Source organism: Rhinoderma darwinii, chromosome 1 (genome assembly GCF_050947455.1).
Source record: "Rhinoderma darwinii isolate aRhiDar2 chromosome 1, aRhiDar2.hap1, whole genome shotgun sequence".
Classification (NCBI taxonomy): domain Eukaryota; kingdom Metazoa; phylum Chordata; class Amphibia; order Anura; family Rhinodermatidae; genus Rhinoderma; species Rhinoderma darwinii.
Genome location: NC_134687.1, coordinates 63580296 through 63594547, shown reverse-complemented (window position 1 = coordinate 63594547; position 14252 = coordinate 63580296). Strand labels below are relative to the sequence as shown.

The 14252-nt window shown below is 43.4% G+C and overlaps 1 protein-coding gene across 3 annotated transcripts in view; it reads left to right on the top strand.

Moving 5' to 3' along the window:
* RFC1 (replication factor C subunit 1) overlaps positions 1 to 14252 on the top strand; it is an 80904-nt gene that overhangs the window by 55368 nt on the left and 11284 nt on the right. For all 3 annotated transcript variants that reach the window (XM_075859207.1, XM_075859217.1, XM_075859225.1), the window contains exons 14-19: positions 4316 to 4425; positions 7253 to 7367; positions 7448 to 7536; positions 9074 to 9211; positions 11797 to 11892; positions 11973 to 12071. In XM_075859207.1, coding sequence (XP_075715322.1) covers positions 4316 to 4425; positions 7253 to 7367; positions 7448 to 7536; positions 9074 to 9211; positions 11797 to 11892; positions 11973 to 12071 — 647 coding nt within the window. The remainder of the gene's footprint in view (positions 1 to 4315; positions 4426 to 7252; positions 7368 to 7447; positions 7537 to 9073; positions 9212 to 11796; positions 11893 to 11972; positions 12072 to 14252) is intronic.

The following is a 14252-nucleotide window of genomic DNA, read 5'->3' as shown; positions in this document are numbered from 1 at the left end:
GTTCCAAGTTTATTGGAGGTAGATTAAAAGGAAGTCCAGTTGCATGTAGTCCTGGGTGAGTGAGAAGTGGAGGTGTATGTCCTCGGAGCCTACGCGTTTCGGACGACTATCCGCGTCCTTAAACTTGGCTGTTTAACTACACCGAGCGCTGGATCCTACCTCCTACCTTCTTCCTTCTTCGCTAGCCTGCCGTGTGCCGACACGAGGATCCGAGCGCCATCCACAATCCACACCACACTGGAGTGTGAAAGGTGAGCTGGAGGTCTCCTCCCCAGTTTCTATGTGGAGTACATCAGGGTATATGTAAGCTATGTGGAGTACATCAGGGTATATGTAAGCTATGTGGAGTACATCAGGGTATATGTAAGCTATGTGGAGTACATCAGGGTATATGTAAGCTGTGCGGAGTACATCAGGGTATATGTAAGCTGGGTGGAGTGCATCAGGGTATATGTAAGCTATGTGGAGTACATCAGGGTATATGTAAGCTATGTGGAGTACATCAGGGTATATGTAAGCTGTGCAGAGTACATCAGGGTATATGTAAGCTATGTGGAGTACATCAGGGTATATGTAAGCTATGTGGAGTACATCAGGGTATATGTAAGCTGTGCAGAGTACATCAGGGTATATGTAAGCTGGGTGGAGTACATCAGGGTATATGTAAGCTGGGTGGAGTACATCAGGGTATATGTAAGCTGGGTGGAGTGCATCAGGTCATAATAAGATGATGTAATAATGGGGTAAATGAATAATAAAATAATTTATCCCTGGATAGTGACGTACGCTTTGAACCAATCCTTCATGCACAGGCCGGATTATTGGGTGTAGGAGTCGCACTTCTAAAGGGTGTCCGTGGTATTGTACAAAATATCCGCACTCCAGCATTGTCTAATCTTTGACTTCTTCACTAGCCCATTATGTAGCACAAACCCCAAAATGTCATCGTTTTCGCTGCATTTACAGGGTCTACCAGTAGGGGCTGCAAATGATGATGTGGGGTTTTTAGGTGAAGAACTGCTGCACATATAAATTCGTCTGGGCCGTCGTTTTGCATTATTGCGTTCTGAGAGTTATAACTTTTTATTTTTCCGTTGATGAGCTGTGTGAGTGCTTGACTTTCATGGGACGAGCTGTAGTTTATATTAGTATCATATTGGGGTACATGTGTTTTTTGTGTTTGTTTTTTTATTGTTTTTTTTTTTTTTTTTGGATCAGTGTTTATAAAAATTTTGGGGGGGGTGAGGAGACCAAAAAACTGAAATTCTCAAACTTTTTTTTTATACATTTTTAACGGCGTTCTCTGCAGTATAAACAGCATGCTTACTTTTATTCTGTGGTTCGATACGATTATGGCAATACCACATTTATATAGTTTTTAACTGTTTTACTACTTTTACACAATAAAAACACTTTTTTCTAAATAAAACTTTTTTCGTGTCACCATGTCCTGAGAGCCATAACTTTTTTTATTTTTTTTTTATTTTTTATCGACGGTGCTGTGTGAGTGCTTTTGGGGTACTTGCGACTTTTTGATCACTTTTTATTCAAATTATTTTTTTTTTTTTAATCAAAGTGACCAAAAAAGGAAATGCTGCCATTGTTTTTTTGTTTTTTTTTCCTTTTGTTTTTTTTACGATGTTTGCCGTGCGGGATAAATAATATATTTTTATAGGTCAGGCCGATACAAACGCAGCGATACCTATTATGTATAGTTTTTGTTTTTTTTTCTAATTATAAAGGACTTGATCATGGAAACAGGGCGATTATTGTCTTTATTACATAAAACGTTTATTTATCGAAAACGTTTTTTTGTACTTTTTTCACTTGTTTTTTTTTTAGGGCCCATTTACACGAACGTGAATAACGTCCATGTACTGCGCATGGAAATCATGCACCGCACACGGAACCATTGATTTCAATGGGGCTGTTCACATGTGAGTTTTTACGCAGCAAGAATCCACTGCGTGAAACTCACAGCATGTCCTATATTGGTGCGTTTTCACGCACCCACGCGCCCACTGAAGTCTGGGTGCGTGAAAACCATGGACTGCACATGGATTCACATCTGTGTGCGGTGCGTGATTTGCACATCAATTCGATTGAGAATAAAAAAAGATGTGCTTTGCGAGTGCGTGAATAACGCATGCCACTCGCAATGCACATTGATGCATAACGCAACACACACGGATCAGATTCACGCCCGTTTTTCACGCGCGTGAATCTGATATGCTCGTGTGAATGAGGCCTTAGGGTATGTGCACACACACTAATTACGTCCGGAATTGACGGACGTATTTCGGCCGCAAGTAGTGGACCGAACACACTGCAGGTAGCCGGGCTCCTAGCATCATAGTTATGTACGACGCTAGGAGTCCCTGCCTCTCCGTGGAAGTACTGTCCCGTACTGAAAACATGATTACAGTACGGGACAGTTGTCCTGCAGAGAGGCAGGGACTCCTAGCATCGTATATAACTATGATGCTAGGAGCCCGGCTCCCTGCACTGTGTTCGGTCCGGGACTTGCAGCCGAAATACGTCCGTCAATTACGGACGTAATTAGTGTGTGTGCACATACCCTTACACTTACTAGGGGACTTGAAGATCTGATTTCCTGATCCCCTTTACAATACACTATATGTGTGGCTGCCCAATATGGGTGACTGCCCAGGGTTAAAACCTCCTGTGGGCCCATGTTGTGCCCGCTGCCCTGCATGTCTTTCCCACACTTACAGGACCTCTGCTTGTCCGTCTGCCCCCACCCACTGGGAACCTCCAGATTGTCCAGCTTTAAGGGTTGTGCCGGTTTCACTCAAGGGGCTTTGTGTGATGTGCGTTTATGTCACATCTACTCTGCGCCGCACTGCTCTGTGTCCCGGCTTTGCATTACGCAGATCCCATCTATTTACCAGCCACACTCCCCCCATTGATGGTGACGACAGCAGTTGTACTCCAGGATCCGGACTCCCCAGTTCACCATTTCCACCTTTTGTTTTGCATATGGATAAATAGGCCCAACTTTATTCAGCATATGCCTGGGTGAGCGTGACATGGCTGAGGGTTAATGACATTGTGGTTGTTGTATGACACTAAATGGACACACTGCGCTATTTATCTGGCAACTATGATATTATTTCTAGGAGCCAGCAATGACAAACCCGGGGTTAACACAACCCTGTTGGGAAGTGACTGATGCACATTTAAAATAAAAAAGGAACCACATTGTAAAGCGAAGTGCTAAGCTGCCCCATTCCCTAAGAAAACCATAATGCCAGTATCCTCTTTATACCAATATTGTAATGTGGTAGTTTTGGACAATATTTCGAGGGTAGAACTATCCTAAAAAACAATGTGCAGCATTGTACTGTGCACCCTCCCACGTAGCTCTTGGACCCCGACTAGGTGACGTTTCTACATACACGGTATGTATGTATGTAGTGAGTGTTTGTTTAGGTATGTATGTATGTAGTGAGTGTTTAGATATGTATGTAGTGTTGGTGAGTGTTTAGGTATGTATGTAGTGAGTGTTTAGATATGTATGTAGTGTTGGTGAGTGTTTAGGTATGTATGTAGTGAGTGTTTAGGTATGTATGTATGTAGTGAGTGTTTAGGTATGTATGTAGTGAGTGTTTAGGTATGTATGTATGTAGTGAGTGTTTAGGTATGTATGTAGTGTTGGTGAGTGTTTAGGTATGTATGTAGTGAGTGTTTAGGTATGTATGTAGTGTTGGTGAGATATGTATGTATGTAGTGAGATATGTATGTATGTAGTGAGTGTTTAGGTATGTATGTAGTGTTGGTGAGTGTTTAGATATGTATGTATGTAGTGAGTGTTTAGGTATGTATGTAGTGTTGGTGAGTGTTTAGGTATGTATGTAGTGTTGGTGAGTGTTTAGGTATGTATGTAGTGTTGGTGAGTGTTTAGGTATGTATGTATGTAGTGTTGGTGAGTGTTTAGGTATGTATGTATGTAGTGAGTGTTTAGGTATGTATGTAGTGTTGGTGAGTGTTTAGGTATGTATGTAGTGAGTGTTTAGGTATGTATGTAGTGTTGGTGAGTGTTTAGGTATGTATACCTATGTAAATAAACACATTCTCTACTCCATTTTTACAACTCTGTACTGGAGGGGGCTCACACTTTCCAAACAGCCAAGGGCCCCTGGTGCCTTTTTAATCTACATTTGTTCGGGATTAGCCATTGGTCAGTAAGACGTATTGTTTAATATATCACTGGTAATTAGTTCCTTTGTTGGACTTTTATTTTTAGCAAATATATGCTCATGCAACTAAATGTCATAATGTCACTTTGTTTCAGTAAAATATAACAAATTCGGGGGCAAGGATGATGCTTCATCCTTTAAAGCTGCCCTGCTGTCAGGACCACCAGGTATTGGCAAAACCACAACAGCTGTATTGGTGTGCGAGGTAAAGTGGTGTTTCCTTTTCTTTTCTTGTATTTCCTACATTTTCTTCAACATATTTACACTTCTAAATTGATATGAAAAGATTATCAAAGAACACAGAAAGTTAGAGAACCTTTCACCTCTCCTGACATGCCTGTTTTCGGCCGTGTTTAAATCACGTTTTCTGGCCTACGTTTCAAATATACGGCGGAAAAAGCTCCTGACATATATTTTAAATGTAGACTGTGACAAATAGACTATTATGGTATCCATTAAACACATAAACTCTCGTTACCTTTTTCATGACGTATCTGTTAAACTGATTTTGTTATAGCCGATGGCTGACTGATGCCACTGTTGTACATCTATTTAATGCATCCGTCACCGATAGGCTATAATGGCATCCCTTTATCTGATACATTGTGAAAATCTCATGCTGTATACTTTTAACGGATGCCTGTGACGGATGCCATACCGTCCCCAATAGACTAACATGGTAAAAAAAACAAACATACATTCGTATACAGGGCCTTAGTAAATACTTGTATGCTGTTCCTCTGTTATTCTTTCTAAAAATGTATGAAAAAATTGATAACTGGGCGTTACCATTCGCCTTGTAAAAGGTGCGTGTCCCTACAGTCTGAAACTGTGAGCACTGGCTGGACAGCGTCATAGCGTGTAGGCAAACCCCCAACTAATAAAGTCCAGTTGTCAATTTATTTATACATTTCTAGGTGTAAAAACAGAGGAATGGCACAATGCGAAGTTCTAAGAAAAGATGTTCCAGGATTATTATATTATAGGGAATACAAGTATTTACTAAAACATTTGTCAGGAGAGATGACCGGTACTCTAATAACAGAACACAGGAGAGCTGACAGCTCCTCTATACTGCACCACACAGGAGAGCTGACAGCTCCTCTATACTGCACCACACAGGAGAGCTGACATCTTTGCCATACTACACCACACAGGAGAGCTGACCGCTCCTCTATACTGCACCACACAGGAGAGCTGACAGCTCCTCTATACTGCACCACACAGGAGAGCTGACCGCTCCTCTATACTGCACCACACAGGAGAGCTGACAGGTCCTCTATACTGCACCACACAGGAGAGCTGACAGCTCCTCTACTGCACCACACAGGAGAGCTGACAGCTCCTCTATACTGCACCACACAGGAGAGCTGACAGCTCCTCTATACTGCACCACACAGGAGAGCTGACAGCTCCTCTATACTGCACCACACAGGAGAGCTGACAGCTCCTCTATACTGCACCACACAGGAGAGCGGACAGCTCCTCTATACTGCACCACACACTAGAGCTGACAGCTCCTCTATACTGCACCACACAGGAGAGCGGACAGCTCCTCTATACTGCACCACACAGGAGAGCGGACAGCTCCTCTATACTGCACCACACAGGAGAGCTGACAGCTCCTCTATACTACTCCACACAGGAGAGCTGACAGCTCCTCTATACTGCACCACACAGGAGAGCTGACAGCTCCTCTATACTGCACCACACAGGAGAGCTGACAGCTCCTCTATACTACTCCACACAGGAGAGCTGACAGCTCCTCTATACTGCACCACACAGGAGAGCTGACAGCTCCTCTATACTGCACCACACAGGAGAGCTGACCGCTCCTCTATACTACACCACACAGGAGAGCTGACCGCTCCTCTATACTACACCACACAGGAGAGCTGACCGCTCCTCTATACTACACCACACAGGAGAGCTGACAGCTCCTCTATACTACACCACACAGGAGAGCTGACAGCTCCTCTATACTACACCACACAGGAGAGCTGACGGGTCCTCTGTACACCACAGAGAGCTGACAGATCCTCTATACTACACCACACAGGAGAGCCGACAGATCCTCTCTACTACACCACACAGGAGAGCTGACAGCTCCTCTATATTACACCACACAGGAGAGCTGACAGCTCCTCTATACTACACCACACAGGAGAGCTGACAGCTCCTCTACACTACACCACACAGGAGAGCTGACAGATCCTCTATACTACACCACACAGGAGAGCGGACCGCTCCTCTATGCTACACCACACGGGAGAGCGGACCGCTCCTCTATGCTACACCACACGGGAGAGCTGACCGCTCCTCTATGCTACACCACACGGGAGAGCTGACCGCTCCTCTATACTACACCACACGGGAGAACTGACTGCTCCTCTATACTACACTACACAGGAGAACTGACACATCCTCTATACTACACCACACGGGAGAACTGACCGCTCCTCTATACTACACTACACAGGAGAACTGACACATCCTCTATACTACACTACACAGGAGAGCGGACAGCTCCTGTATACTACACCACAAAGAAGAGCGGACCGCTCCTCTATACTACACCACACAGGAGAGCTGACCGCTCCTCTATACTACACCACACAGGAGAGCTGACCGCTCCTCTATACTACACCACACAGGAGAGCTGACAGCTCCTCTATACTACACCACACAGGAGAGCGGACAGCTCCTGTATACTACACCACAAAGGAGAGCGGACCGCTCCTCTATACTACACCACACAGGAGAGCGGACAGCTCCTCTATACTACACCACACAGGAGAGCTGACAGCTCCTGTATACTACACCACACAGGAGAGCTGACAGCTCCTCTATACTACACCACACAGGAGAGCGGACAGCTCCTCTATACTACACCACACAGGAGAGCTGACAGCTCCTCTATACTACACCACACAGGAGAGCTGACAGGTGCTCTTAAAAATATTATAAAATGTGCAGTCCTGTGGCTTGTTTCCATTTTCTATATCCAACAACGTGACTCTTTGGTTCATTAGGAACTGGAATACAGTTATGTGGAGTTAAATGCTAGCGACACTCGCAGCAAAAACAGCATGAAGCAAGTGGTAGCAGAGTCCTTGAATAACACCAGCATTAAAGGGTTTTATTCAGGTAAGGTTTTTCCACAGTTGGCTTTTATTGTACATTGTGACAAGACTCTTGACTCCATTGCACTTTTTAAACTTTACTAGGGACCAGCAAGTTTGTAAACTCTAAACATGTTGTGATCATGGATGAAGTGGATGGGATGGCAGGAAACGAAGACCGCGGAGGAGTACAGGTTAGACCTATATTTATATATCCTGTACACTGTGCTAATCCCATATTAACACCATGGCCACTAAAAATCCCCGTGATGCAAGGACTACAGTCAGACACTGCCTGGCTATTCATTTTCACCCATAGAAGAGCGCTTCCTGGTGAGATCTCCGGTGTGTTCTATATATTTACACGCCATCATGATGAGTTGTATATTGGAAAGACATTTGTGAAACTTGAGCTCAGACCTACACCGATTCTTCAAACAAAGTGTCCATGACAAGAATAAGGGTCCGTTCATACTGCGTTTTTTGGCACTGATTTTGACGCGGAAGCTGCGTTGGAATCGGCTCCAAAAAAAAAAAACCCAAATCACTTTCCTCATTTATTTATTTTGTTTTTGTCAGTGTACCCACGTGATCAGCAGCAGGAGCATTGCTGTTATACACAGCCGGGCTCCTGCCCCAACTGCCGGAATCTAAGTGCGCTCGGATTCAGGGAGTTTAACCCATTAGATGCCGCTGTCAATAGCCACAGCGGCATCTAATGTGTTTCACAGAGGGAACTCCCTCTGTCACCCCATCAGCGCCCCCGCAAAGAAATCGTGTGGGCCGTTGTGTTTCCATGGCAGCCGGGGGCCTAACAAAGGCCCCCAGGTCTGCCTTCAGCAACTGCCTATTAGGCCTAATAGATTGCAGTTTTACACTGACCGGCAATAATGCTTTGAAATACGAAGTATACCAAAGCATTATATAAGAACGCAAAGAGAAAGTCCCCTAGAGCTTCTTTTTAGTAAAAGTGTAAAAAAAAAATATAACACATACACATATATGGTATTGCCTCGATCATAACGACTCAAACAATAAAGTTAACACATGAATTAAACCGCCAGTGAATGACGTCCAAAAAAAAAACGCAAAAAAACTGACAAGCCCCATGTACCCCAAAATACTACCAATGAAAACGACACCTTGTCCTGCAAAAAACAAGCCCAAATATGGCAACATCGACTGAAAAATAAAAAAGTTACGGCTCTTGGAATGCGGCGATGCAAAAAACAAGTAATTTATTTTTTTTGTTTTTTTAAAGGGTTTTTATTGTGCAAACGTACGAGAACATAAAACCTTTTATATATTTGGTATCCCCGTAATCGTGCCGACCCATAGAATATTGTTATTTACGCTGCATAGCTATCGGCGTAAATTTATAACTCGAAACTAATGCTGAAATGGCTGTTTATTTTCAATTCTTTCCTAAATTAAAGTTAATAAAAGTTAATCAATGTGTTCTATGCATCCAAAATTGGTGCAATAGAAAAATACAACTCGTCACGCAAAAAACAAGACCTTAAACGGCTATGTCGACGGTATAAAAAAAAAGGTTACGACTTTTAGAATGCGACCGAAAAAATAATCCTTGGTCATTGATGTGCAGAAAGGCCTGGACATTAAGGGGTTAATTGATATGATCACTCCGTTCAACACTTTCCTTTTCATGTCCCTCATATTTGCTCGCAGAAGTCAAGTAGTTAATTTGTGTGTTTTTTTTTCCTGTTTTAGGAGCTGATTGCTCTCATTAAAGGGTCAAAGATTCCCATCATCTGCATGTGCAATGACCGGAATCATCCTAAAATCCGATCACTATCCAATTACTGTTTTGACCTCCGCTTCCCGAGGCCAAGACTAGAACAGATCAAGGTGAGATAGATTGTGTCCTAATATCAAGAAATCAATTTGTGTTTTTTTTTTCTTTAAATGGAGTCTGTCACCAGTTTTTCCGCCCACAAGCCGCTTACACCGCTGGTCAGGTATGGAGAAAAGCAGCGGCCACGTACCTTTGTTACATGGGTTGGTTCTTGCAAAACGGTAAAAAGAAACTTTATTTCCTCTGCACGCCGTATGCTGATTAGGCACAAAGTGACATTCGAACCAGGAAACGTCCTGCAGTTTCTTTTCCTACGCCTCCCCGCTCCCCTTTGGGCCTCATGCACGCATCCTTCACCGTTTTCACGTCCGTTTAAAACAGGTCCATGTGTCCGTTGTGACATCCATGTGGTTTCCATTGTCCCCCGCGTCCGTTCTGTTCCCTTTTAAACGGATGTTGTGCTTCAGTTTGTCTTCCGTTTTAAACAGTCCGTTAACCCCTTCCCGCCGCAGCCATTTTTCAGAGTTTCATTTTCGTTTTTTCCCCCCACCTTCCAAAAGCCATAACTTTTTCTTATTTTTCGGTCGATATGATCCTATGAGGGCTTGATTTTTGCGGGACAAGTTGTAGTTTTTCGTAGCACCATTTATTTTGCCGTATAATGTACTAGGAAACCGGAAAAAAATTATTTGTGGGGTAGAAAATGAAAAAAACAGCGATTTCCTCCATTGTTTTTTGCACGTCGTTTTTACGGAATTCACTGTGCAATTAAAACAACATGTTAACTTTATTCTCTGGGTCAATACGATTACGGGGATACCGAATATATATATATATATATATATATATATATATATATAGTTTTTTCTATATTTTACTACTTTTACAAGTAAAAACCGAAGTGTAAAAAATAAAATTTATTTTGCGTCGCCAAATTCCAAGAGCCATACGTTTTTTATTTTTCCGTCGATTAAGTGGTATGAGGGCTTAGTTTTTGCGGGATAAGCTGTTTTTAATAATACCATTTTGGTGTAAATGCGACGGTTTGATCACTTTTTATTTCATTTTTTTGTGGGAGATGAGGTGACCAAAAAATAGACATTCTGGCGTTTACAAATTATAATTTTTTTACGGCGTTCACCTTGCGGGTTAAATAATGATATATTGTAATAGTTTAGGCTTTTATGGACTCGGCGATACCAATTATGTTTATTTTTTATTTATTTTTTACTATGCTCTAGGGGGAAAATGGGAAAAGGGGGGTTTTTGAACTTTTAATTATTTAATGTTTTTTTTACACAAAAAAAAACTTTAACTCATTTTTACTTTTTTTTTTATTAGTCCCCCTAGGGGACTTCAACCAGTGATTGTTAGATCGCTTGCACGATATACTGCAATACTAATGTATTGCAGTATATTGTGATTCTGACAGGCACCTATTAATAGGAGCACAAAGATGGTGGACCTGGGGGCCTTCATTAGGCCCCCAGGCAGCCATAGAAATCATCTCTCCCCCCCCCGACCATCACGCGATCCCACTTGTTACTCTGAAGTGTCGGCTGTAACAAACAGCCGACACCGGCATCGTATGGAGCGGGTTCACTCCGTGGGCCCGTTCCATACTTCCACTACCCGACTTTGGCGTATGGATACGTCAAATTTCGGGAAGGGGTTCAAATCCATCTTGTGTGTTGAAGGCAGGAAACTTTGGCACGCCCTGCCGTTACTAAGCAATGGATCTGTGAAAAACGGACGGCACGCGGATGCCTTCCGTGTGCTGCCCGTTTTTTTTTTTGATGGACCCATACACTTCAATGGGCCCCACGGTCGCTGAATGACAGACAAAAGTAGCACATGCACTACTTTTTCTGGAACAGACGAATGGAACCGTCAAAACAACGGATGTGTGCATGGCCCCATAGAAATGAATGTGTCCGGGTGCGATCAGTTAAAACGTGTGTCCCGTCGTGATCCGAGGAAAGATAGGACATGTTCTATCTTTCCTCGGATCTGAGACTCGGACCATTTTTCACGGACCCGATTCACCCGCTAAACTGAATGGGTCCGTGAAGACTATCGGGTGCCACTCGGATGGCGTCAAAAACGGCCCGAGTGGCACAACGGTCGTGTGTATAAGGCATTAGACTTGTCTAAAATCTCTGGAAAGCTGCTGCGTCATCCGCTGCTTCATCCAGATCCTGTGCCGCGCAGTCTGCGCCAATCGTGTTCCATAGCGGGGACAGACACTGTGCAGGTGCCAGGTTCACACTACGTGGCGCGAGATTTGGATGAAGCGGCGGATGGCACGTCTGATGTCTCTGCCAAGCTGCTAAGTCTAGAGGGGAGGCAACGGGGGTGACATGAGAGAAGAAAATGAAGGCCATTTCCTGGTCGGAGGACACTTTGAGTGTATTTGGCATACAACACGTGGCGGAATACATTAAATTTTTTTTACCGTTTTGCAAGGACCAACACATTTTAATAAGGGTATGTGGCCACTGCTTTTCTCAATACCTGACCAAAGGCTTGGGGGTGAAAACACTGGTGACAAACTCCCTTTTTAATATGCAGTTTGTATCTTTTCACATTGATCTGTGTCTTTGGGCTTCAAGTAAAAGTTGTGTCCTGTATCTCTCAGGGTGCCATGATGTCTGTGGCATTTAGGGAGGGCTTAAAGATTCCCCCACCAGCTATGAACGAAGTAATTCTTGGGGCAAACCAGGATATTCGGCAGGTAAGAATCCATGGTGCATGATTAGATGTATTGCATGAAGAGGGTCCTTTGTTTGATTTTGTTTTTCATTCCTCTTTAAGGTACTGCACAATCTGAGTATGTGGTGCGCGAGCAGCAGAGCCTTGACTTATGATGACGCGAAGAGTAGTGCCAAGAATGCCAAAAAGGACATAAAAATGGTGAGAGACTTCTTGTGACTTGTGTGGCGATTGTCATTACGTACATACAGGTCACACATAACCATGCTTGTTAGTATAACGGTTCATGTAGGCTTGTACTTTGATTTGAGCCTTTTTAGATGTTTCACAAATTAAATATTTGATGTGTACATTAAGGAGCCCCCTATGGACTAGGGATTTAGATAACCAAATTATACCAGTGCTATAATCTTATGAAGAACACAGGAAAGTTCCAGAAGTTCAACTGTCTCGGCCTTTAGATTTATATGATCGCTTGGAATTACAAGACCAAAGCCTGAGGCTGCACTACTGAGACATTTCCTGTTCAGATTCCAATCACCCAATACAGCAACATCTACTTCCTACATTGCGTGTATAGCGGCAGTGTTCTCTGTATGTGTGGGGGATGTTGATGTATTTGTTGGCAAGGCTCCAAATAAGGTTTCCATGACAACACTGCATTACCTGACAGAAACCAGGAGACATGTTGTCCACATTAACTAAGACTGGCTTATAATACACCAGTCTTCATAAAGGAGATCGTTGCCGTGGCTTGCGGTTTTCGTTTTTGCATTGCTACTTTCAGAGAGCCAAAACGTATTTTTTTTTATTTTTTTCCCCCCATCAACATAATTAAATGAGGGCTTGTTTTTTGCGAGAGAAGTTGAATTTTTCAATGGCAACATTTTGGGGTACATATAACTTACCCAACCCCCATCCTGCCTGGTGAGGTTGCCGCTGGCCGACCTATCCAGGCAGAGTACAGGTTCACAACAGGACAGGACATGAGCTACACTGTTTACATAACTTTCATATAAGTAAATGGGAGTTACGGAAACCGCATAGCACAGCGTGCTACACGTTTGTATCTCGTGCTAACAACCTGTCCCGTTGTGCACCTATACTGTGCCTGGATGTGGCCGCCGGCAGTGGTTGAAGCTGGACGGGGAACGAGGGACCCACATCAATTAGACATTTATGGATATGCCCTATATACTAATTTGCTATAGTTGGCCAAGGGGGTGTGAACTATCCTCAAGCTGCCTCGTGCTGATTGGTCAGCATCAGAGGCAGGGAAGCTAAACACCTCAGGAGAATGTTGGTAGTTCAAGCCCTGTTGGCTAACTACAGCAAATTAGCATATAGCGAGCCAACTCAACAGTGTCCTATAAAAAATATGGTGCTGAAATCAAGGAGACAGCGCTACACAGGTCAGTATACCATGTCAACTTATATGACCTAGTTAGTGACCGGTCCTCTTTAACCCGTTAGTGACCGGCCCATCGTGTTTCTACGTCGGTCACTAACGGGCCTTATTCCGATGCCATAGACTTTTTACGTCGCTGCATCGGAATAAGTAAACAGAGCAGGGAACTGTCAAATCTCCCTGCTCTCAGCTGCCAGAGGTAGCTGAGGGCTGGGAGCGTCCCTGCTCTGCCGTGTGAGATCGATATTAGTATCGATCTCACACGTTTAACCCCTCAGATGCGGTGCTCAATAGCGAGCACCGCATCTGAGTGGTTTTGGAGAGAGGGAGGGAGCTCCCTCTCTCCCCCACCGACACCCGGCGATACGATCGCCGAGTGTCTGTGTCTCTAATGGCAGCCGGGGGTCTAATAAAGGCCCCCAGGTCTGCCTGTAATGAATGCCTGCTAGATCATGCCGCAGGCATGACCTAGCAGATGTCTGTCCGTGTTAAACGGACAGGCAGTAATACACTGCAATACAAAAGTATTGCAGTGTATTATAAATGCGATCGCAGAATCGCATATAATAGTCCCCTAGTGGGACTAGTAAAAAAGTGAAAAAAAAGTTTAATAAAGTTCATTTAAAAAAAAAATGAAAAACCCAGCTTTTCCCCTCACAAAATGCTTTACTATTAAAAAAACAAAATAAAGTAAAAAAAGTTACACATATTTGGTATCGCCGCGTCCGTAACGACCCCGACTATAAATCTATTACATTATTTAACCCGCACGGTGAACGCCGTAAAAAAAATTATTAAAAACTATGGAAAAATTGCTGTTTTCTGTGAATACTGACTTTAAAAAAATGTAATAAAAAGTGATCAAAAAGTCGCATCTACTCCAAAATGGTACCAATAAAAACTACAAGTCGCCCTGCAAAAAAAAAGCCGTCATACAACCGCATCGGCGAAAAAATAAAAACGTTACGGCTCTT